The 22,587-nt window shown below is 37.5% G+C and overlaps 4 protein-coding genes and 1 pseudogene across 14 annotated transcripts; 2 read left to right on the plus strand and 3 right to left on the minus strand.

Moving 5' to 3' along the window:
- Positions 1-1,547: 1,547 nt before the first annotated feature.
- Positions 1,548-4,097, minus strand: LOC111807430. 3 transcript variants are annotated; one of them, XM_023693162.1, is made up of 5 exons: positions 3,667-4,097; positions 3,489-3,581; positions 2,884-3,412; positions 1,744-1,814; positions 1,548-1,622 (listed from the first exon to the last, which is right to left on the minus strand). In XM_023693162.1, the coding sequence occupies exons 1-3, from the start codon at positions 3,995-3,997 to the stop codon at positions 3,312-3,314; spliced, it is 525 nt and encodes a 174-aa protein (XP_023548930.1). In that variant the 5' UTR covers positions 3,998-4,097; the 3' UTR covers positions 1,548-1,622; positions 1,744-1,814; positions 2,884-3,311. The 3 variants fall into 3 exon arrangements, with proteins under 3 accessions (XP_023548930.1, XP_023548931.1, XP_023548929.1); XM_023693163.1 differs by having other exon boundaries at positions 1,562-1,660; XM_023693161.1 differs by having other exon boundaries at positions 1,562-1,814.
- A 930-nt stretch (positions 4,098-5,027) lies between these two features.
- Positions 5,028-17,391, minus strand: LOC111807425. Of its 9 annotated transcripts, XM_023693154.1 has the most exons (21): positions 17,278-17,391; positions 14,013-14,081; positions 13,459-13,742; positions 13,284-13,379; positions 13,111-13,203; positions 12,894-12,992; positions 12,657-12,794; positions 12,379-12,498; positions 12,158-12,289; positions 11,976-12,083; positions 11,738-11,890; positions 11,581-11,667; positions 11,367-11,513; positions 11,169-11,276; positions 10,971-11,093; positions 9,301-9,648; positions 8,976-9,152; positions 8,591-8,652; positions 8,436-8,518; positions 7,759-7,866; positions 5,028-5,108 (listed from the first exon to the last, which is right to left on the minus strand). In XM_023693154.1, exons 1-20 carry the CDS (start codon positions 17,370-17,372, stop codon positions 7,773-7,775), a joined length of 2,616 nt encoding a protein of 871 aa, XP_023548922.1. In that variant the 5' UTR covers positions 17,373-17,391; the 3' UTR covers positions 5,028-5,108; positions 7,759-7,772. The 9 variants fall into 9 exon arrangements, with proteins under 9 accessions (XP_023548922.1, XP_023548921.1, XP_023548920.1 ...); XM_023693148.1 differs by lacking the exons at positions 5,028-5,108; positions 7,759-7,866 and adding an exon at positions 8,739-8,807 and having other exon boundaries at positions 7,915-8,518; positions 9,045-9,152; XM_023693155.1 differs by lacking the exons at positions 5,028-5,108; positions 7,759-7,866 and adding an exon at positions 8,739-8,807 and having other exon boundaries at positions 8,461-8,529; positions 9,045-9,152.
- Positions 5,650-7,285, plus strand: LOC111807793 (membrane protein of ER body 1-like; the record flags this gene model as incomplete). Its single annotated transcript, XM_023693662.1, has 3 exons — positions 5,650-6,184; positions 6,656-6,717; positions 6,803-7,285. Coding segments are annotated over 3 exons (1,080 nt in total), but the record flags the coding sequence as incomplete, so codon positions are not given.
- On the minus strand, positions 17,104-18,360 carry LOC111807429 (annotated as a pseudogene).
- Positions 18,361-19,438: 1,078 nt separating this feature from the next.
- On the plus strand, positions 19,439-22,560 carry LOC111806853 (GTP cyclohydrolase 1-like). The gene is made up of 2 exons (XM_023692353.1): positions 19,439-20,160; positions 21,121-22,560. Exons 1-2 carry the CDS (start codon positions 19,959-19,961, stop codon positions 22,323-22,325), a joined length of 1,407 nt encoding a protein of 468 aa, XP_023548121.1. The 5' UTR covers positions 19,439-19,958; the 3' UTR covers positions 22,326-22,560.
- Positions 22,561-22,587: the final 27 nt, after the last annotated feature.

Genomic DNA, 22,587 nt, shown 5'->3' on the forward strand with positions numbered 1-22,587 from the left:
CCCTCAAAGTTTTAAAATGCGTCTGCTAGAGAGAAGTTTCTACACTCTTATAAAGAATGCTCCGTTCTCCTTCACAACCGACATGGGATCTCACATTATCTTTTCTACAGTGCTTAAGAACAATCAAATAAAGAATCATTGATACGCATAATATTTTGCATGATGCAGGAAAAACGGTAGCTCTTTCACTATCAAACTTGATTATTGGACTGTTTGTGATGAGCTATAGAGTGAGTAATTACATTCTCCTCTTCTTACAATACCAATACCTATTTCTATAGTTCTGAATTCAATGAGCAATTTCCAGATATCAAAACATTGGATAAACGGCCAGGAAAGTGGACCTGATGAACAAAGAGAGGAAGAAGTGGATAGATATGAACAAGTCTTCGGAGATAGGAAAAACCATCGCCTCCATTTGACAGTGGCTATCCTATCATTCCTGATATTTGGGTTGGTGCCCCCTCTCCTTTATGGCTTCACGTTCCGTAAGCCAGAGGACAAATTTCTCAAGATTCCAACAGTCACTTAGGGGAAGATCCTACCGATCAACAGTTGAGTGAAGATCATAAATATGAACCAATAGGGGAAGATAATGCTGAAGAACAATCAAATGAAGTCATTTACACTCATAATGGTGAACAAGATGTCCTTTGTCAAGAAATTTTAGTTGCTTCAAGTCCACATGAACTCATTGTTACTGAACCAGAAATCAAAGAACAACAAAGTGCAACTTCAGTTAGAACCGAAATTGTGAAAGTGTGCTGTATGGCGGTTTAACTGAACTGATAGCNTCCTCCTGCTCTATCAATTGTTTTCTCAAGCCTACTGCAAAATTTTCATACATTAATTAATCAACATTGTTGGTTCAATATAGATAAAAATAATCGTTGAAGTTCCTCATAAAAGTAAATTTCAAAGATCCAAAATAAAAATTGCATACGTAGTTTTTCCATCATATCTATGCAGGAACGTTCTACTCCCCCTTGCAGTAGCCAAAAATAATCTGTTGAGAGATCACTCAACCTCAATCTACCTGTAAATCATAAAGAGAATCAAAGCAGTAATTATGTGATATATATAATAATATTGTAATTTAGTATACTGGAACCTTACCAACCATAAATGTAATTTCATAGTGACCATATGATGAAAACTTTTCTGGATTTAGGCGGAACAGCAGAGTCCTTTCCATTTTCAGCTTTTTTATTTCTATATAGCATACAACAAATGTTGAGTAACATAAAATAATATGTATATTGATAATTAACAGTGGTCACCGATGCGTTACCTATAAATCCGTCCAAACAAGTGAGCCGAGTTTCAATTGAAGAAAGGATTTGTAAGATCGGCTCTGCTTCTGTGTACTTTCTTTCCGCAATGTTTTNGCCTAAGCCCACCACTAACAAATATTGTCCTCTTTCGGCTTTCCCTTTCGGACTTCCCCTCAAAGTTTTAAAATGCGTCTGCTAGAGAGAAGTTTCTACACTCTTATAAAGAATGCTCCGTTCTCCTTCACAACCGACATGGGATCTCACATTATCTTTTCTACNACGGGAAATTGTTCTTCCTACCTCTTATTTTCCTCCTCTTTTGTCTCCGTTGAAACCTCTGGCTGAGAGCTGCAAGATTATGTTCTACTCTCACAAACTGTCTCTCTCTACTTAACCATTTTAATTCCCGACTCAGAGTAGACTTAGAGAACATATTTTATTAATATTAAGAGAAAGTCAATGGGAGTACCGCTTCGCCAGAAACAAGTAGTTGAGAAAGTCCAAACATCCAATGTGTGATTCGTTGACATCCTTCTCCCTCTTGCTCATAAATAAAAAAATAAAATCCAAACACAATAATGATTGAATATTATTAAATATTTAGAAACTAAAATAATGGTAGTGTTTGCATTGAAGTCATTCTAGCTATCTCTCTAAAACTTGAATATTTATATACATCAACGGAAGGAGAGGCAACCAAAGTTAAAAGTGAAAGACAGATCAAGAAAATTGCACGGGCAGGAGGAGGAGGCTGGCACCAACCTCACCATACCCACAGGAATATGTGACTCTGATTCTTTGCTTTATTCGATCCATACTTACTCGCTTGATTATTAATACAGGTGATGCTAACCTCAAAAATGGAATCATTGTTGATGCAGGTATGTATGTAGAATCCCTTAAAACTCTTTACTTTTTCTATCCATTTCAATGGTTTCTGAGATGAGTCATACTTTACCTTTTAGCTAAAGGAGAAGAGGGCAATGAAAATGAAGATCCTACCGATGAACGAACAGTTGGGTGAAGATCCTAAACATGAACTGTTGGGTAAAGATCCTACGGATGAACGGTTGGGTGAAGATCATAATCATGAACTGTTAGGGGAAGATCCTACCGATCAACAGTTGAGTGAAGATCACAAATATGAACCGTTCGGGGAAGATCCTACCGATCAACAGTTGAGTGAAGATCATAAATATGAACCGTTAGGGGAAGATCCTACCANCATTCAACATGTGTCATCTCAACTCATTCTATACTCAAACATATATAATCGGGTTCTCATAACATGCTTTATATCATATTAAAGGAATTCTCTCAATTTCAGTCATATCATAACTCAACAGTTCGTTCTTCGATAAACGTGCATCATAACGTTTAACGTGCTCTTACATACATCAAATTAAACCATCTCATTTCATGCTCAAATTTCTATNAACCCCCCCCCCCCCCCTTCGAGGCCAGCGTCCTTGCTGACATACCGCCTTGTGTCCACCCCCCATCGGGGTTCAGCCCCCTCACTAGCACATCGTCCGATGTCTACTTTGATGTNATACTTTCATATATACTATGAGCATATCTAAATCCAAGGTTCCGAGGTACCACTTACTTGGAAAGGAAAGCGGGACACTTTTTGTTCGAGTTGGTGTCCTCAGTAGATTCCAAAAATTGCCAGAACTCCTCCAATAGTTCCAGCAATGACATGCAAAGCTGAATAAGTCATCCGCCAGTCCCCAGCAATCACCGATGAAAATCTCCTTCACAGCACCACCAGTAATAAACAATGCTTTAGCACTCTTTTTATCCCGTAGTTGACAGTTCTGCAAATGCAACCGCTCAAGAACAGGACAAGGACTCAGATTTCAGAATTTGCAAATTCTCACAAGCAGCAAATTCCTCTCAGCAGATTATCATTACACTAGTGCAATTCAAGTTCTTGCAAGGTCTCACATTCCTCGGCCACACTCAACAATCCCAACTCACTTCCACCAATAAAAGCTAATTTGCGAAAATTTGGACAGCCATCGGCCAATGCTTTCAGCCCTCTATCAATCCCCATATTGTCAATAATATTTTCCTCACCAACACCCGGAATAGGCAAAAATAATCTGTAGAGAGAATCTTCAATCTCAATCTACCTGTAAATCATAACGAGAATCAATCAAAGCAGTATTTATATATATAGTATTGTAATTTAGTATACTGAAACCTTACCAGCCACAAGTATGATGGAATGGCTACCATCTGGTGACTGAAATCTCTTTAGGATTAGCAGCAGATTCTTTTCCCTTTCCAGCTTTGTTGTTTCTATATAACATAACATACATCAAATGTTACGGTATAAGCAAATTCTATGTATATTGATTATTCACAGTCGTTACCGATGGATTACCTGTAATTCCGTCCAAACAATTAAGCTCAGTTTCAATTGACGAAAAGCCTCGTGTGATTGGCGCTGCTTCTTTGTGCTTTCTTTCCACCATGTATTTGATTCCTTCTTCAATTTTTATATCCACGTCCTTTAATTTCAAATAGCTTCTTAGTGCGAGTGAAATAGCATTCCCGACGCAGCATTTTGCCCTCTTATCCTCGACCTTCTTCAGCCTCTCCGCCTTCTCTTCGACAATACGTTTTCCTTTCCGGTCATTCTTCCGGCTCTCAACAATGGACTCCTCCACACAACTTTCTACATTTTCCTCCTGTTTTTCTTGTGTGGTATCCATTGAAACCCCTGGCTGCGGCCTGCCAGATTTTGTTCTAATCTCACAAACTCTCTCTTTATAAGGTTGTTTATTAATGGAGTGAGACCCCTGTCACTTGTTACGCCCATTATCTACGCTCTATATGAATTCGCCCACTTGATTCATTTATTACAAATCCTCCAATTTGTCGCGTGGAATACACCTTTTCATACATTTCTAATTCAATTTTTTTTTACCTTTTCAAAGTTGGAATGTTGTACCACATTAATTGAACTCACCAATGCTTACATCTTACCACCATACCATTAGGCATGGCCAAGTCAAATGAATACATATCACAAATTTTGCTTTTGAAATGCAATCGTCTAAGTCCACCACCAGTAGATATTGTCCACTTTGACCTGTTACTGTTACGTACTTCATCAGTTTAATGGATCTACTAGAGGTTTCCACACCTTTGTAATAAATATTTTGCTCTTCTCTCCAACCAATGTGAGGTTTTATAATACATCCCCGTTAGAGGCCAGCATCCTTGTTGGCACACAGTTCAGTGTCGGACTCCGATATCATTTGTAACCGCTCAAGCCCACTGCTAGTAGATATTGTCTGTTTTAACCTGTTACATATCTCCATCAGCCTAATGTGTCTAGGGAGAAGTTTCCACACCCTTCTAATAAATACTTTATTCTTCTCTCCAACCAATGTGAGGTCTTAGAATTTATCCCCTTCGGGGCTCACGTCTACTAGAAAAAAAATTTCACACCCCTTATAATAAATATTTCATTCTTCTCTCCAACCAATGTGAGGTCTCATAATCCATCTTCATTAGGGGGCCAATGTCCTCGTTGGCACACCACCTAGTTCTGACTCCAATACCATTTGCAACAGCTCAAGCCTACCGCTAGTAGATATTATCCGCTTTGGCCCGTTAAGTATCACCATCAACCTCACAGCTTTAAAACCCATCTACTAGGGAGAGGTTTTCACACCTTTACAATAAATGTTTCGTTCTCCTCTCCAACCAACGTGGAATCTCACATGAAATGAACCAAATGTCGGTACCGTCGTGATCAATAGTAATTGAGTAATATTGGTTCTTTCAAGTGGGAGGCTCAAATTCAACAACTGCCACCTAAGTTTATAAAGAAAGGATGAGAAAGCAATAAATTAAGAAAATGAGGGGAGGGAAAGAGATATGGATTGAGAAAGAGGAAAGAAGAAGCAGGAAAAGAGAAGGCAGCCAGAAACAAGTAGTTGTTTGAGAAAGTTCAAACATCCCATATGCAATAATCACTGAATTTTAGCCATTCAACTCATCTATCTATCTATCTATCTAAAACTTGAATATGAGTATACATTGACGGAAGCAGTAGCAACCAAAGCTGAAAGTGAAAGACAAATCAAGAAAATGGCACTGGCAGGAGGAGGAGGCTGCCACCAACCTCCCCATACCCACAGGAATATCGGCTGTTTGTTCTGTTCAACTTCTATTACTACTAATTCTTGTATACTTTAGTCCATTCTTTGCTTATTTGATCCATATTTACTGGTTTGATTATCAATACAGGTGTTGCTAACCTNTTTTTTTTTTTTTTTTTTTTTTTTTTTTTTTTTTTTTTTTTTTTTTTTTTTTTTAATCCATTTCAATGGTTCTGAAATGACTCATACTTTACCTTTCAGCTAACGGAAAAGAGGGCAATGGAAATGGAAATGGAGATCCTAAAGATGAACAGTTCGGTAAAGATCCTAAACATGGACCATTGGGGGAAGATCATAATCATGAACCGTTAGGGGAAGAGCCTACAGATCAACTGTTGGTTGAAGATCATAATCATGAACCGTTAGGGGAAGTTCCTACCGATCAACTGTTGGTTGAAGATCATAATCATGAACCGTTAGGGGAAGTTCCTACCGATCAACCGTTGGGTGAACATCATAAACATGAACCGTTGGGGGAAGATAATACTGAAGAACAATCAAATGAAGTCATTTACCCTCCTAATGGTGAACAAGAAGTCGTTTGTCAACAAATTTTAGTTGCTTCAACTCCACACCAACTCATTGTTACTGAACCAGAAATCGAAGAACAACAGAGTGCAACTTCAATTAGAACCGAAATTGTGAAAAGTGTGCTCTATGGCGGTTTAACTGAACTCATAGCAAGCTTAGGCATTGTCACATCTTCAGCAAGCACAGGTGCTACCACCGGTAAATTTATTCTATTCCTAATCTACCACTAGCAGATATTATCCTCTTTAGATTTGAGGTTTCTACACCCTCGTAAAAAAATGCTTCATTCTCCTCTTCAACCGATATGCGATCTCACAATCCACCCCCTTTGAGGCCAGCGTCCGTGCTGGCACACTGCCTCGTGTCCACCCCTTTCGGGGTTCAGCCTCCTCACTAACACATCATCTGATATCTACTTTGATGCCATTTGTAATAGCCTAAGACCACCACTAGCAAATATTGTCCTCTTTCGACTTTCCCTTTCGGACTTCCCCTTAAAGTTTTAAAACGCGTCTGCTAGAGAGAAGTTTCCACACTCTTATAAAGAATGCTTTGTTCTCCTTCACAACCGATGTAGGATTATCTCTTCTACAGTGCTTCTAGTTTAATACACAGACAAACAATCAAACAAAGAAGTCATTGATACTCATAGTATTTTGCATGATGCAGGAAAAACAGTAGCTCTTTCACTATCAAACTTGATTATTGGACTGTTTGTGATGAGCTATAGAGTGAGTAATGACATTCTCCTCTTCTTACTATACCAATACCTATTTTCCTATCTCTATAGCTCTGAATTCAATTAGCAATCTCCAGATATCAAAACATTGGATAAACGGCCAGGAAAGTGGAGCTGATGAACAAAGAGAGGAAGAAGTGGATACATATGAACAAGTGTTTGGAGATAGACAAAACCATCGTCTTCATTTGACAGTGGCTATCATTTCATTCCTGATATTAGGCTTGGTGCCCCCTCTCCTTTATGGCTTCACATTTCGTAAGCCAGAGGACAAATTTCTCAAGATTCCAACAGTCACAATAGTCTCTGTTCTATGTATTGGATTGCTTGGTGTGGGTAAAGCTTACATTGAGAAGCCAGAAAATTGCCTTGTCTATGTTCATATCATTGGGGGATGCATAGCTGATGCAATTGGGACGTCGGCAGTGACAACTTTTGGAGGTGAGCTGATTCAAAACTATGTTGATCGAGCTGGTTGGTTTGATTTTGAACCGAACAAAGTTCCAACCTTGCTCCTACCAGGCATGGATTTTCGGTATCAGACATGGAGATCCGTTTGAAATCAACCTCTTTGATCAACTTTTTGTTCCTTAAATCTTCAATGGTTTGTTGAAACTGAATATGTATGCATATTTCATTCACTTTTGAACTTTTGCTATGATTTGTTGGCTTGTTGTCTCACACTTTTGAGTATTAGTGTTTCATTGATTGTGTTAGACCTCATGCGTGTGTGATTTGTTGTAGTGGAGATAGGATGAGGAGGTAGAGTTCGGGTTTTGGTTAGATCAACAAGAGTGAGGTTGCAGACAGAGGAAAAAACACAAGTGAATTGACCGAAAACATCAATAAAACTAAAACAGTAGCCATACTCATTAAATGAAGCAATAAGAGAAGAACTCCATCCACCACTATGAATGAGTTCCAAGTGGTGCAAGAGTAGTATAAACAGACATGAGAGAGGAAAGCTTAGACATTTAGCTTCTAAACAACAAATGCATTTGTAAGTAGAAACAAAAGGATAATAAAGAAGTACCAAGACGTGACAAATTAGAGAGTAAAGTTTTGACAGCAGGGTGTCCAAATCCATGGCACAAGGAACACTCCTATTCTCGTATGAAGATTATAACTTTTGGGATGCAGACTGGTACAAAAAGAAAGCAGATGAGTTTAGAATTGAATAGAGACCATTCATTCTTGCACCTGTGTGCCATCGGTGTCCGAAAATATATATATATATAGTTTCATCTCAAAATTTTTAAATAGCACAGCAGTTCCAGTTAAGACATCCCATTTCTTTACCTACTGAACCAGCATATTAGTTGGTAAAAAACTTATGTACAACCATATTCGGAAGAACCCAAAGCAAAATGATGAAGTGGGACTGCTGAATTTCACAAGTCCCACAGAAGTTCCTCTGCAAGGTGTCCAAATATGTAACCTGCTAGATATGATATGCCAAAGGCCCCAACTCCCACTGAAACATATACGCCTGCAGTTTTGACATAAACAAGCCTATTTCTTGGCTTTTGATTAATGTGAGCTTTCTGGACAGCAAGAAGTGCAGTGCATGAAAGGGAAGCTCCTGCAGCCGCTATGATTTTGAGGTTTTTGTTTCTAATCTTGAGGGATGAGAGTGCATAAACCAGTGGTGGCACTAACCCAAAAAACAAGAAAGATAAGTAGGCGATGATAAAACAGAGAAGACTATACATTTTTCCCTTCAATATTTCTTTGTAGTAATTGCCGTCCACTTCAATTCTAGGTATTTTTCTCTTCTTCTGCAATCTTGATACCTGTACATTTACTTCATACGTTTCACTATATCAAAAACTTGAAAACCCAAAAGACAAAAGGTAAATGCTTACATCATGTCTAATAATAAAGAGTCCAGCTATCAAATTTGTCAACGCCAAAGCTATTATATTTCCTGCAAGAATCCCAATCCAAGATCAACTAGAGATCGACAAATCATTATTTAAGAAAAAGGGAAATAGAGGAAATGAAAACCATTACCATCAGAAATCTTTGCACTCATTGCTGCAGTTACAATAGCTAAACTTGTAATTGATTCCATTAAGCCACCAAGTACTATAAGTCTACGAATTTCCCACCTTCTAACTCTAGTGCTTGGNCAAATTTGTCAACGCCAAAGCTATTATATTTCCTGCAAGAATCCCAATCCAAGATCAACTAGAGATCGACAAATCATTATTTAAGAAAAAGGGAAATAGAGGAAATGAAAACCATTACCATCAGAAATCTTTGCACTCATTGCTGCAGTTACAATAGCTAAACTTGTAATTGATTCCATTAAGCCACCAAGTACTATAAGTCTACGAATTTCCCACCTTCTAACTCTAGTGCTTGGTTCATCAGGATGGAAGATCGTGATAACTAAGCCTTCTTGATGGTCTATAATTTCTTCATCTGCTTATAATGAGTATAGAAAAGACGAGAGTGAAAAAAGAGTTTATATGACACAATGGTATTAATCTCAATGCATTATCAAACAATTCTAAAACTAAAACACATAAATTTAGCAAAAAAATTTGACACTTTTTTACATCAAACTCACCTGTACCATGAATGGATGGTGTTGAAGCTTGTACAAGAGTCGTGGATTGTTTTGGAGCATGTTGGATTGTCACCTCTCTGACATAATTCATGCAAGCAGGACAACGTATGATATGCAAATTGAGAAACCTATAAAGAACTTCATAACACTTTTTTGGAACGTCTTTTTCATCTTCGTATGAAAATTTTGCAGATGATTCTTCAACATCTTCTACTTTCAAAGCACTTTGAATCACATTGTTGATACAGTTCTGGCACTTGGAACAGTGTACGTCATACGATTTTATTGAATCATATAATACTTTGAAGAGTTCTTCTTCTTCAATAATATTGTTGAATGATTCAGACTCTGGCGGAGGGGAGAGGAGGGAAAATGATCAGTCCCCAAAAAAAAAATATATATATATATATATATATTCCATTAATATTTTTACCAAGTCAACAAAATACAAAGATCAAAGTAGATTGAGCAACTATTTAAAACTATTTTCTACTAAATCTCAATTAAAGTGTCTATTTTGAACTTATAGACTAAATTGAAACTAACTTCAAACTCAAAGATTGAAAGTGTGTTTTTGTATATTATAAACAACCTTATATAAGAAAGTGTACATAATTAAAAATATATTTATCAGATAAATATTTTCTTTAAATACACTATTTAGCGCCCATATATTATATATTCTGAACCATTTATCTTTTTAATTAGATTAGGAATGATTCGAACCATTTAAATGGTGTATGATTGTACCTTAGATGCATATGTTATGTAGTGCCATTAGGTTATTGTGGGGGGTTGTTCAAAGGTTTCTAACTATTCTTTGACAATGAACTTGATTTGAGGAGCAAAGGAGGCTCCCACGTTAATAGGACTATATGGGAACTATTAGGGAATAGTCAACTAGTTCACTGTAGTGGATTGTCTAGTGAGACAAGAGTCATATATGTCCTAAGATTGACGATGGTGGAGGTCGCACCTCATCTTTTCATAATCTAATTGAAAAGAGGGAAACGATGGAGAGCATAACTAGAAAGGCATGTTATACTACATACTTAAGGTTATACTACATAGAAAGGCATGTTATAGACACGTGTTTTCCAATATATGAGACATATGAGTGTGGTTAGTGTCTATTTGTAAGTTTCTTATTGGGTATTCTTATACTTATATGTGCTACCCTTTTTACGATTCAGGTGGTACCTGAGTTACTAGTCGGTGATGACAGTATCCGGGAGCTAGGGTGTGCCATAGAGATGGTCGGATTAAAGTCTTGTTTAGTCTCTAGAGCTTCTACTATTAATCTATCTTGATCACGTTTGTTTGTAAATCTATTTTGATCGTGTGTTTGCAAATTACTCAATTAAAATAAAATATATTTTGTTTTTATGAAATCCCTCAAACTTTATACTAATTCTAGACCACATTTTCTCTACAAAATGAAACTGTAAAAGTCTAAGCCAACTGCTAGCAGATATTGTCCGTTTTGGCCCATTACGTATAGCCGTCAGCCTCACGGTTTTAAAACTCGACTGTTAAAGAGAGGTTTCCACACATTCATTCCTCTCTCCAACCGAGGTGGGATCTCACACAAAGTTATAATATAAAATGATTTAGGATTGTTTTTACAAATTTTTACATGATTAGTATTTATAGAGGAAGTACAAACAAACCTTTGAAACTTTGAACCTTTGAAGTTGTTGGAAGTAGTTGGAGAAATTTTTTTGATTCCATGTTGTGTTTGAAGCGATCAAAATATCTGTCGTCTATCTTCCATAACTGTTTTATGGCATTGGCTGCGAAAAAAACAGCAATTGAAATTGAGACCAAATTATAATTTAAAAAGTGCAATAAACTTTGTGATACATTACCCATCGCCTCATATTCATTCCTCGCTCGTCGCTTGTGCTCAGATGTAAGTTTTAGTAGCATGCAATCACAATCACGTTCCAACTTCTCCAATTTTACTCTCAGGGAATCTGTGTAGATCCATGATAAAATTTCATTTCAATTTGATTTACTAGTTTTCATTATATAATTTACTTCTTCTGAACTTCTTTTTAACTTACTTATGTCCTCCAATAATTTTGGATGATTGTACTTTGCATATATTTGAGACACATCCATTAATGGAATGTTGTCCAAACTTGTTAAATGTCTTCTCTCTATAAAGTCACAATATGCTCTTTCCACCTCCTTCAACTCCTCCATTATTTCTGAAAAATTATAACAAATAAAATCCATATTTGTACATAAAATAGAATTACTATCCAAATGAATTACCATTGTCTAGTACATCATGTTCAAAGCTCTGCTGCAGTTTGCGAGTATAAGTATCTAACCACAATCTCCAATTATTCCTACAGTTTACTGTAAAATATGCTTAGCTTTAAGATTTTCTTAATAATTAGTGCAGTAAATTTATCATTGATTAACTTACATGATGTTTGTAGTACATTCTCCCAGATGTACTCTAAATGAATTTGGTGGACATCAAATGAAGTGTATATGTTGGCATGCTTCTTGGTGTGTCTCTCCTCTAATACCCATAAATATTCATCTTCCATCCTTAAATATTGTTCTCTCAAATTTACTGCCAAATAAGTTTAACAAATGAAATTAAATGAATTGGATACAAGTATCCCATGAATAAAATAAACGTCGTGAATTAGTTTTACCCATCCTTTCCAGTGTATATATTTTGTACTTTGCGTTGATGTGCATCTCCAAACATAAGTTCGGATATATTTGTCGTTGTCCCCACGAATAATATTGTCTCCAAGACACTGTGGAAGAGTAATACTGTATTAGTCACCACTTAAAAATGGGCATATAAATACTTAAATTACCATTAACTTACTCAGCACCACTGCTACTTCAGGAAGGCTTTCGAAATCCATTGGTTGAGGATCAAATATTAACCTTATTCTCTGTGCTATGAGCTCAGTAGAGTACAGTTCATCCATAGCCAAAAACTTTCTTGTCGAACTTACTACACATTTAAGTAATTAATAAGCTAAAAATGAGTGTTAGTTGTAAACAAATAACATAACCATGCTATAAGTTTTGCTCTGCACTTACCTGCCCATCCTAGTACATCTTTAGAGTACCGTGAAAGTACATCAACCAAGTGCGTCGCGGTCTTTTGCGATAACCCAACAAATATACCTTCCAACTTCATCATTTCTTTCTTCCTACGTACTGTAAATGTAAATCATTCTTTATTATTTGAGGTTGGCTTGATTTAGAATATATATCTTAATCAACCCAACTTAGCTCATAGTTTCAATAGTTCAACTTTTATCGATATACTTTTAGCTCATAGTTTCAATACTTATTTGATTTACTCTTTCACTTACTCATATCTGTCAGGAACTCTTCATCAGAGTGTTTGGAAATTACATCATCCACCTCAGATGATGACTGAGAGAGAGGATTTCTCCTTCGTGAGATTAAATATACTTTTTCTGCATGCTCCAAGTCTCTTCTTGTATAAACTGCAAATTGTATTAATTAGTTACAATCATCAATAATTAACCAAATTTTGCATAACACTCCCTAAGTACTGAAGGTAGTAACTCTCCAAAATTAATTACCTAACTCTCTTAATACATCCTCTTTATTCTTTAAGCTTTTCCCTTTCAATATGTCACCATATTCATCCTCCTGCTCTATCAATTGTTTTCTCAAGCGTACTGCAAAATTTTCATACATTAATTAATCCACTTCGTTCGTTCAATATAGGTAAAAAACAGAACCATCGATGTTCCTCATAAAAGTAAATTTCAAGGATCCAAAATAAAAATTTCTTACGTAGTTTTTCTATCAAATCTATGCAGGAACGTTCTATTCCCCCTTGCAGTAACCAAAAATAATCTGTTGAGAGATCACTCAATCTCAATCTACCTGTAAATCATAAAGAGAATCAAAGCAGTAATTATGTGATATATATAATGATATTGTAATTTAGTATACTGGAACCTTACCAGCCATAAGTGTAGTTTCATAGTGACGATATGATGAAAACTTTTTTGGATTTAGGCGGAACAGCAGACTCTTTTCCATTTTCAGTTTTTTTATTTCTATACAACATACAACAAATGTTGAGTAACATAAAATAATATGTATATTGATTATTAACAGTGGTCACCGATGCGTTACCTGTAATTCCGTCCAAACAAGTGAGCCGAGTTTCAATTGAAGAAAGGATTTGTAAGATCGGCTCTGCTTCTCTGTACTTTCTTTCCGCAATGTTTTCCCAGTCATTAATTTTCTCTATCTCTTTTGATTCCACGAGCTTTCTCAAAGAGCTTGGTGAGAGTAAATTAACATTTTGTTTCTTCTTGAGGTAATCTGGTTCCATTTTCCCGGCCATCCTGAGGGAAAATTGTTCTTCCCAGCTCTTATTGACCTCTTTCGTCTCCATTGAAACCCCTGGCTGAGAGCTGCAAGATTATGATCTACTCTCACAAACTCTCTCTACTTAACCATTTTAATTCCCGACTCAGAGTAGACTTAGAGAACATATTTTATTATTGTTTTGTATTAGGATGTTGCCATTTAGTTTTGAAGATCAACTTGGATTTTGTTTCAGTTTTATTTTTAGGGTACGACAACTTATAGCAATAACAGTAGAAAAATACATCAATATTAATATGACTTTTTATTAATACATATGACTTCTATTAATATTAAGAGAAAGTCAATGGGAGTACCGCTTCGCCAGAAACAAGTAGTTGAGAAAGTCCAAACATCCAATGTGTGATTCGTGGACATCCTTCTCCCTCAATCATTAAAACAAAAATAATAATAAATAAATAAATAAAATAAAAAGAAACCCAAACACAATAATGACTGAATATTATTAAATATTTAGAAACTAAAAAATAATGGTAGTGTTTGAATTGAAGTCATTCTAGCTATCTCTCTAAAACTTGAATATTTATATACATCGACCGAAGGAGAGACAACCAAAGTTGAAAGTGAAAGACAGATAAAGAAAATTGGACGGGCAGGAGGAGGAGGCTGGCACCAACCTCACCATACCCACAGGAATATGTGACTCTGATTCTTTGCTTATTCGATCCATATTTACTCGCTTGATTATTAATACAGGTGATGCTAACCTCAAAAATGGAATCATTGTTGATGCAGGTATGTGTGTATAATCCCTTAAAACTCTTTATTTTTTCTATCCATTTCAATGGTTTCTGAGATGAGTCATACTTTACCTTTTAGCTAAAGGAGAAAAGGGCAATGAAAATAAAGATCCTACCGATGAACGAACAGTTGGGTGAAGATCCTAAACATGAACTGTTGGGTAAAGATCCTCCGGATGAACGGTTGGGTGAAGATCATAATCATGAACCGTTAGGGGAAGATCCTACCGATCAACAGTTGAGTGAAGATCATAAATATGAACCGCTAGGGGAAGATCCTACCGATCAACAGTTGAGTGAAGATCATAAATATGAACCGTTGGGTGAAGATAATACTGAAGAACAATCAAATGAAGTCATTTACACTCATAATGGTGAACAAGAAGTCCTTTGTCAAGAAATTTTAGTTGCTTCAAGTCCACACGAACTCATTGTTACTGAAGCAGAAATCAAAGAACAACAAAGTACAACTTCAATTAGAACCGAAATTGTGAAAAGTGTGCTGTATGGCGGTTTAACTGAACTGATAGCAAGCTTAGGCATTGTCACATCTTCCGCAAGCACCGGTGCTACCACCGGTAAATTTATTTTATTCCTAGTCCACCACTAACAGATATTATTCTCTTTGGATTTGAGGTTTTCACACTCTTATAAAAAATGATAGGAAGACGTTTCCACACCCGTATAAAAAAATGTTTCGTTCTCCTCTCCAACCGATATGCGATCTCAGAATCCACTCCCTTCATGCCCCAGCGTTCTCGCTGGCACTCATTATCTTCTCCATTCAATGTGGGACCCCCAATCCACCCCCCTTCGAGGCCAGCGTCCTTGCTGACACACCGCCTTGTGTCCACCCCCCTTCAGGGTTCAGCCTCCTCACTAGCACATCGTCTGGTGTCTGCTTTGATGCCATTTGTAACAGCCTAAGCCCACCACTAACAAATATTGTCCTCTTTCGGCTTTCGGCTTTCCCTTTCGGACTTCCCCTCAAAGTTTTAAAACGTGTCTGCTAGAGAGAAGTTTCCACACTCTTATAAAGAATGCTTCGTTCTCCTTCACAACCGACGTGGGATCTCACATTATCTCTTCTATAGTGCTTAAGAACAATCAAATAAAGAATCATTGATACGCATAATATTAATATTTTGCATGATGCAGGAAAAACGGTAGCTCTTTCACTATCAAACTTGATTATTGGACTGTTTGTGATGAGCTATAGAGTGAGTAATTACATTCTCCTCTTCTTACAATACCAATACCTATTTCTATAGTTCTGAATTCAATGAGCAATTTCCAGATATCAAAACATTGGATAAACGGCCAGGAAAGTGGACCTGATGAACAAAGAGAGGAAGAAGTGGATAGATATGAACAAGTCTTCGGAGATAGGAAAAACCATCGCCTCCATTTGACAGTGGCTATCCTATCATTCCTGATATTTGGGTTGGTGCCCCCTCTCCTTTATGGCTTCACGTTCCGTAAGCCAGAGGACAAATTTCTCAAGATTCCAACAGTCACAATAGTCTCTGTTCTATGTATTGGATTGCTTGGCGTGGGTAAAGCTTACATTGAGAAGCCAGAAAATTGCCTTGTCTATGTTCATATCATTGGGGGATGCATAGCTGATGCAATTGGGACGTCGGCAGTGACAACTTTTGGAGGTGAGCTGATTCAAAACTATATTGATCAAGCTGGTTGGTTTGATTTTGAGCCGAACAAAGTTCCAACCTTGCTCCTACCAGGCATGGATTTTCGGTATCAGACATGGAGATCCGTTTGAACTTTTTGTTCCTTAAATCTTATAATGGTGTGTTAAAACTGAATATGTATGCATATTTCATTCACTTTTGAACTTTGGACTGAATCATTGAAGCTACTAATATTCATTGCTTGGGAGTTTCGGATTTCTTTAGTTTTATGATGGCAAAGCAATATAAAGGAACGTACTCAATTGCTTTGAAGTATATCCATTTAGAAACATAGTTTTTAAAGCATAGACTTTTCAATGTGCTCGCATTGCTCGAGTTCATAGATTAGGCCACATCATAGTCTATATTGGCCTAAGTCCACTACTAATAGATATTGTCCGCTTCGGCTCGTTACGCATCGCCGTCAGTCTCACGGTTTTAAAAAGCGAGTTTATTAGAGAGAGGTTTCATGCGAATCTATTAGGGAGTTGTTCTCCTCTCCAATACAATCCACCCCCTTGGGGGTCCAAGGTACAACTATGTACCTCTACCGCTCGTGACAGGCTCACTACAAGAAGCTAACTGGCAAACTTCACAGTAGTCCCCTCACGGTACAATCATGAAGCATAAAATATCATAAGCCAATTCTATGATTATTCGAACCCCTGACAATTGAGTCAGGTTCATGATTAGAGATTAGTTGGCGAACCCCGAATCGTCCCCATATAACCGCATACATCGTGAACATATGACATAGAGACATAGCATAGTGATCTAAACATGGATACCTAGTCATGAATCTCACTTCATAAGATAGTGCGTATGCATTTTAGTAAACATACATAATCACATTCAACATGTGTCATCTCAACTCATTCTATGCTCAAACATATATAATCGGGTTCTCATAACATGCTTTATATCATATTAAAGGAATACTCTCAATTTCAGTCATATCATAACTCAACAGTTCGTTCTTCGATAAACGTGCATCATAACGTTTAACGTACTCTTACATACATCAAATCAAACCAACTCATTTCATGCTCAAATTTCTATGACATACTTCTCATATCATACTTTCATATATACTATGAGCATATCTAAATCCAAGGTTCCAAGGTACCACTTACTTGGAAAGGAATGCGGGACACTTTTTGTTCGAGTTGGTGTCCTTAGTAGATTCCAAAAATTGCCAGAACTCCTCCAGTAGTTCCAGCAATGACATGCAAAGCTGAATAAGTCATCCGCCAGTCCCCAGCAATCACCGATGAAAATCTCCTTCACAGCACCACCAGTAATAAACAATGCTTTAGCACTCTTTTTATCCCGTAGTTGACAGTTCTGCAAATGCAACCGCTCAAGAACAGGACAAGGACTCAGATTTCAGAATTTGTAAATTCTCACAAGCAGCAAATTCCTCTCAGCAGATTATCGTTACACTAGTGCAATTCAAGTTCTTGCAAGGTCTCACATTCCTCGGCCACACTCAACAATCCCAACTCACTTCCACCAATAAAAGCTAATTTGCGCAAATTTGGACAGCCATCGGCCAATGCTTTCAGCCCTCTATCAATCCCCATATTGTCAATAATATTTTCCTCACCAACACCCGGAATAGGCAAAAATCAGGAATCAACATGCATTGAATGAATCCTATTACTCAACAAGATACCAGAATTTCTAAAACACATCAAAGATCCAGAGATTAAATCCACACGGTTAAGATTTGGAAACCTCAAAATCAACCTACCCGACAAGAGAAAATTCAAATCCATTACCCTGAGCGACCGTACTATACGACCCTACAGATTCAGCCACCGTTTGCAGACAAGAAAGTTGGAGTTCCGCTGAGAATCCGGTAATTTCGTGAGGATCCTAAGAAGAAACTCATCCGAAAGAAGCAGCGTACAGTCGATTTTGCAGAAATTAGCGATTAAGAGGGGGTTGGTTTTGGAGTTGGATGTGGGAATATGAGAGTCTTTAACCGAGGATTGAAGTTGCATAGCAACAATAACACTCTCAAGCGATTCGGTGTCCTGCCACACACATCAGACCAACGCAGTGTCCTCTTCTTCCCCGGCGAGTTAGGGTTCGTTTGAGGGCTCGGAACCGAGGAAATGGAGCTTCGTCTTTCAGCTTCAAACAACACCGATTGTGCTCGTCCATGTGCATAACCCATGGCGGTAATGGCGGTAAGACTCCTCCCCAATCACCGCTACGTCTCAGCTTTCCAGAATACTCTCTTCTCTGTGTCTATCTTCTTCAATATACCACATTGATCTGCCAACAACAGTTCGAAATCTGCAAATTGGGTTCTTCAAAATCTCTTTAGACAGTGGATATTTGGGCTGCTCTCTGCTCTCTGCTCTCTGCTCACTGCTCACTGCTCACTGTATCCGTCGTCAGCCGTCAGCGTACGGTGGGGCTGCTAAAAGCATTTTTCTTTTATTTTTTTTATAATTATTATTATTTTTTTCTTTTAGCAGTGACAAGGCAGCGACTCTATTACCATTTGTAATGGCCCAAATCCACTCTGAATAGATATTCTCTGTTTCGGTCGGTTACATATAGTCGTTAACCTTACAGTTTTAAAATATATCTATTATGGATAGGTTTCTACGCCCTTCCAAGGAATATCTAGTTCTCCTGTCTAACCACAATGCCAGATCTCACATAGCCCTAAAAATAATAGTTGTCCACACAAACTAACTTAAATTCTTTTATATTATTACATTCTCGCTTACGTTTTTTTTTTATGTAAGGTCATCTAATATATATGATCTTATGTAAGATCGTCTAATATATATATGATCAATCCAGAGATAACTTTCAAGTTTTTATGATTAGGTCATTTAAAAGAAAAGTAATTTTTTTTGTTTAAAACTTTTCTTAATTATACTTGCATATTCTCGAGATCACTCTGTTTCATATATAGTCTTAATTCATTCATGTGTATTTCTTCACTCAGAAGTCGTAATGTTAAATTAAGTTATCACTTCTTTATTGAATTAGTGAAGAAAATTAACATTTACTTTATATGAAACTCATATTTTGGCCTACTTAACCTCATTCACGATGTAACAACATTGTATTACTCGAAAAAACATATTAAATTAGGTTGTCACCCTATGGTTGAAAATTGAAGTGTTAATAAATATCCAATGTTAATTTAAGTTGTGACTTCTTGTCAAAGAAAATAGACCATAATGATAAAGTGGAAAGATTTAATCCTCCAACAATGGGTGGTTGGTGTATGTTTTTTTCAAGTCTGAGATCCAAAAAAAAGCAAAAACCCCAGTGGCCCATCTCATCCTTCAACCATTCAGATTCAGCACACCTTTCACCGATCCCTGCCGCAACCTTTCCTCAATCCTATAACTTCATTCTATGTGGCGCCATTGATCCAGCATTCCCATTTCCCAACTACAAAATTATCCCTATGAACTGCGGTGCCATTTGTTTCTTACAATTTCCCTAACACAAGTCCTTACACTACCCATTCGTTCCCTTTTCATTTCTTCTACTTGCTTATTAGGGCTTGTTTTCTGTCTCTGTCGCGATTTCCTTATCTGGGTGCATTGTATTTCTCATGCTCATTTGATTTGTAGCCTTGTTTTCACAAATATAGCAATATTTCGTTGAGGCCCAACTGGAGTTCATCAAATCTCTTGATTCGATGAGTGGGGTTTCCCGTATGTGTCACGAATCTTTCCATGTACCCCTGATTTGATCTGGGTGTGGACGGTTTTTGGAGTTGGGTATTGTTTATTTCCCCCTCTCTTTGGGATTCGGGAGTTTTTGAAATCCGACAATGGCTGCTTCAGATGAAGAGCTTTCGGATTTGAAGGTCGAGAATGGAGCGAAACATAGCGGGGTTGAGGATGAACCTGAAACTATTGCTATCATGGATGCTGTGAAAGTTTTGTTGCAGGGTTTAGGGGAAGATATCAACAGAGAGGGCATCAGAAAGACCCCCCTCCGTGTAGCCAAGGCTCTTAGAGAAGGAACAAGAGGTGAGAGTTGCCTTATTTCATCGCCATTATTTTAGTAGAATAAGCCTCATAAAGGCATTTGTTTATAAAGAACTGCCACTATTAATTGTGCATGTGTGGTTAGGTGAGTTTGGATGTCTTTCAAAATATTTTTATGGAAGCATAGATAGCTCACTGTTCTCTTGTTCTTATTAGTTCTTAGTACTTGTTTCTAAAAGCTGTTCTTAGCAGCTAACTGCCAAATTACCTTAAAGATTCCAAAAACTTGAAACAAATGAAAACTCTTACATTTTTCTTATGAGGAATTTGAGTATTACGCAAGGATGTCATGGGCAGAGTTTCTTCTAATTTCAGGGTTCTAAGACCGTTCAAGCCTCCATCCCCCATCTTTCCCAGCTTCCAGTTTCTTAAAACATTATGTAAAAGATTTGTCGTGTTGAAATGTTTTTGGAGAAAAGTCCCTTGGCTTGATAATGTGTATGTTTTTATACTGGAAAACAGAGCTGGAGTCCTATACCATCTCTAGTTGAAGCTTCCATCCATCTTGCCCCTGTTTTAGTTTAGTTTTGTTTTTGTTTTTGTGTTTGTTCTTGTTCCTGTTCCTGTTCTGTTTTTCTTCTTGTTCTTTGTTCTTGTTCTGTTTTTTGTTTTTGTTTTTGTGCATAGTTGGACATGGGAACACCAGGTTCTTCATCTTGATGCATAGTCTATTTCAGAATTTGTACTGAGATTATGGTGGTATTGGTTTTTGAGAATTAAGAGCATTTTTTGTCCTTATTTTGTCTCTCTTTTACTGCATTGAATTTGTTCTTCATGCTATGTGTGACTTAAGAACTTGTAGAATCAGATAATCATAGTCGACAACTTTAAGGAAACAAAAGGAAGGAAAGGATAAGATGAAGAAATTGCCTGGAAACATATGAATTCTGATGTAAAATGAACATTATCATCTCTTCATTCATATACATAATTCTATTTCAGGGTATGGAGAAACAGCGAAGGACATTATTGAAAGTGCTTTATTCCCCGAAGCTGGACTGCATAATGGTCTTGGTCAAGCTGGAGGTGCAGGTGGGATTGTGATTGTTCGAGATCTTGACTTCTTCTCGTATTGTGAGTCATGTCTGCTTCCATTTCAAGTGAAATGTCATGTGGGTTATGTTCCATATGGTCAGCAAGTTGTAGGGTTGAGTAAGCTCTCTCGAGTCGCAGACGTGTATGCAAAGAGACTTCAAAAGCCTCAACGTCTGGCTGATCAAATTTGTTCGGCTCTGCACCATGGTATCAACCCAGGAGGTGTTGCTGTTGTGCTTCATTGTTTGCACATTCATTTCCCGAGCTTGGAGTCGGTCTTTCTCGACTCGAAATCCTCAGGATGGGTCAAAGTGCAGGTTCAATCTGGTTTGGGAGCTTTCGAAAACCAAGATGCTGATGCCTGGATGGACTTCTTCAGTCTTTTAAAATTTAGAGGCATAGATCTAAGCAAAGCTGGTGCACCAGATTCAAATTCTCAACTTTGGTGCCCATCTCATTTTCCTTCAGCTTCTAAATTCTCAACCAAAATCGAGTCATTAAACCCGAGAATGACCACTGCAGCGACATCAATTTTGAGGTCGTTAGGTGAAGACCCTTCAAGGGAAGAGCTTCTTGGAACACCTGGTCACTTTGTCAACTGGCTAATGAACTTCCAAAACTGTAATGTTGAAATGAAGATGGATATGAAGAAGCTCAATGGCTTTGCTAATGGTAGAACTCATTTCGAACACAACGAGAACGGTAACCTCTCCGAGAAAAAGATTCAATCAGAGATGAATTTCTCGTTCTGGTCCCAATGCGAGCACCATTTACTTCCCTTTTATGGCGTCGTGCATATAGGATTCTTAAGAGCTGATGGAGTCACTCACCTTGAGAAATCACTTCTAAACTCAGTAATACATTTCTATGGTTTCAAGCTTCAAGTTCAGGAGAGAATGACCAGGCAGATAGCAGAGACAGTCTCATCATTATTAGGAGCAGACGTCGTAGTTGTTGTTGAGGCGAGTCATACCTGTATGATCTCAAGAGGAATTGAGAAGTTTGGTTGCACGACAGCTACAATTGCTGCGCTCGGTCGGTTTTCATCAGATGCAGCTGCAAGAGCCATGTTCTTGCAGAGCATTCCCAAAACTACCATCGGAGAACTGTAAGGACAAGCTTATGATTATGCCTAAGACCCCTTCACAACACACAAGTTTTGCACAACTTGATCAATAGCGCCATACACATTTGGCTGGAAGGTATAGTTTATGGGTCAGGTCATCCTCCCATTCATATTATATTTAGCTGTTTTAGACCAAAGGGATCCAAAAAGGATACCGTTTATACTTGATTTTGTTGGTCAGGAGCCCAGGAGTGGCAGCTTTCCAACAGATTTCATGGCCAGTTTTGGTGCAATTTCTTTACTAGGAT

This window comes from Cucurbita pepo, chromosome LG12 (genome assembly GCF_002806865.2).
Source record: "Cucurbita pepo subsp. pepo cultivar mu-cu-16 chromosome LG12, ASM280686v2, whole genome shotgun sequence".
Taxonomy (NCBI): Eukaryota; Viridiplantae; Streptophyta; class Magnoliopsida; order Cucurbitales; family Cucurbitaceae; genus Cucurbita; species Cucurbita pepo.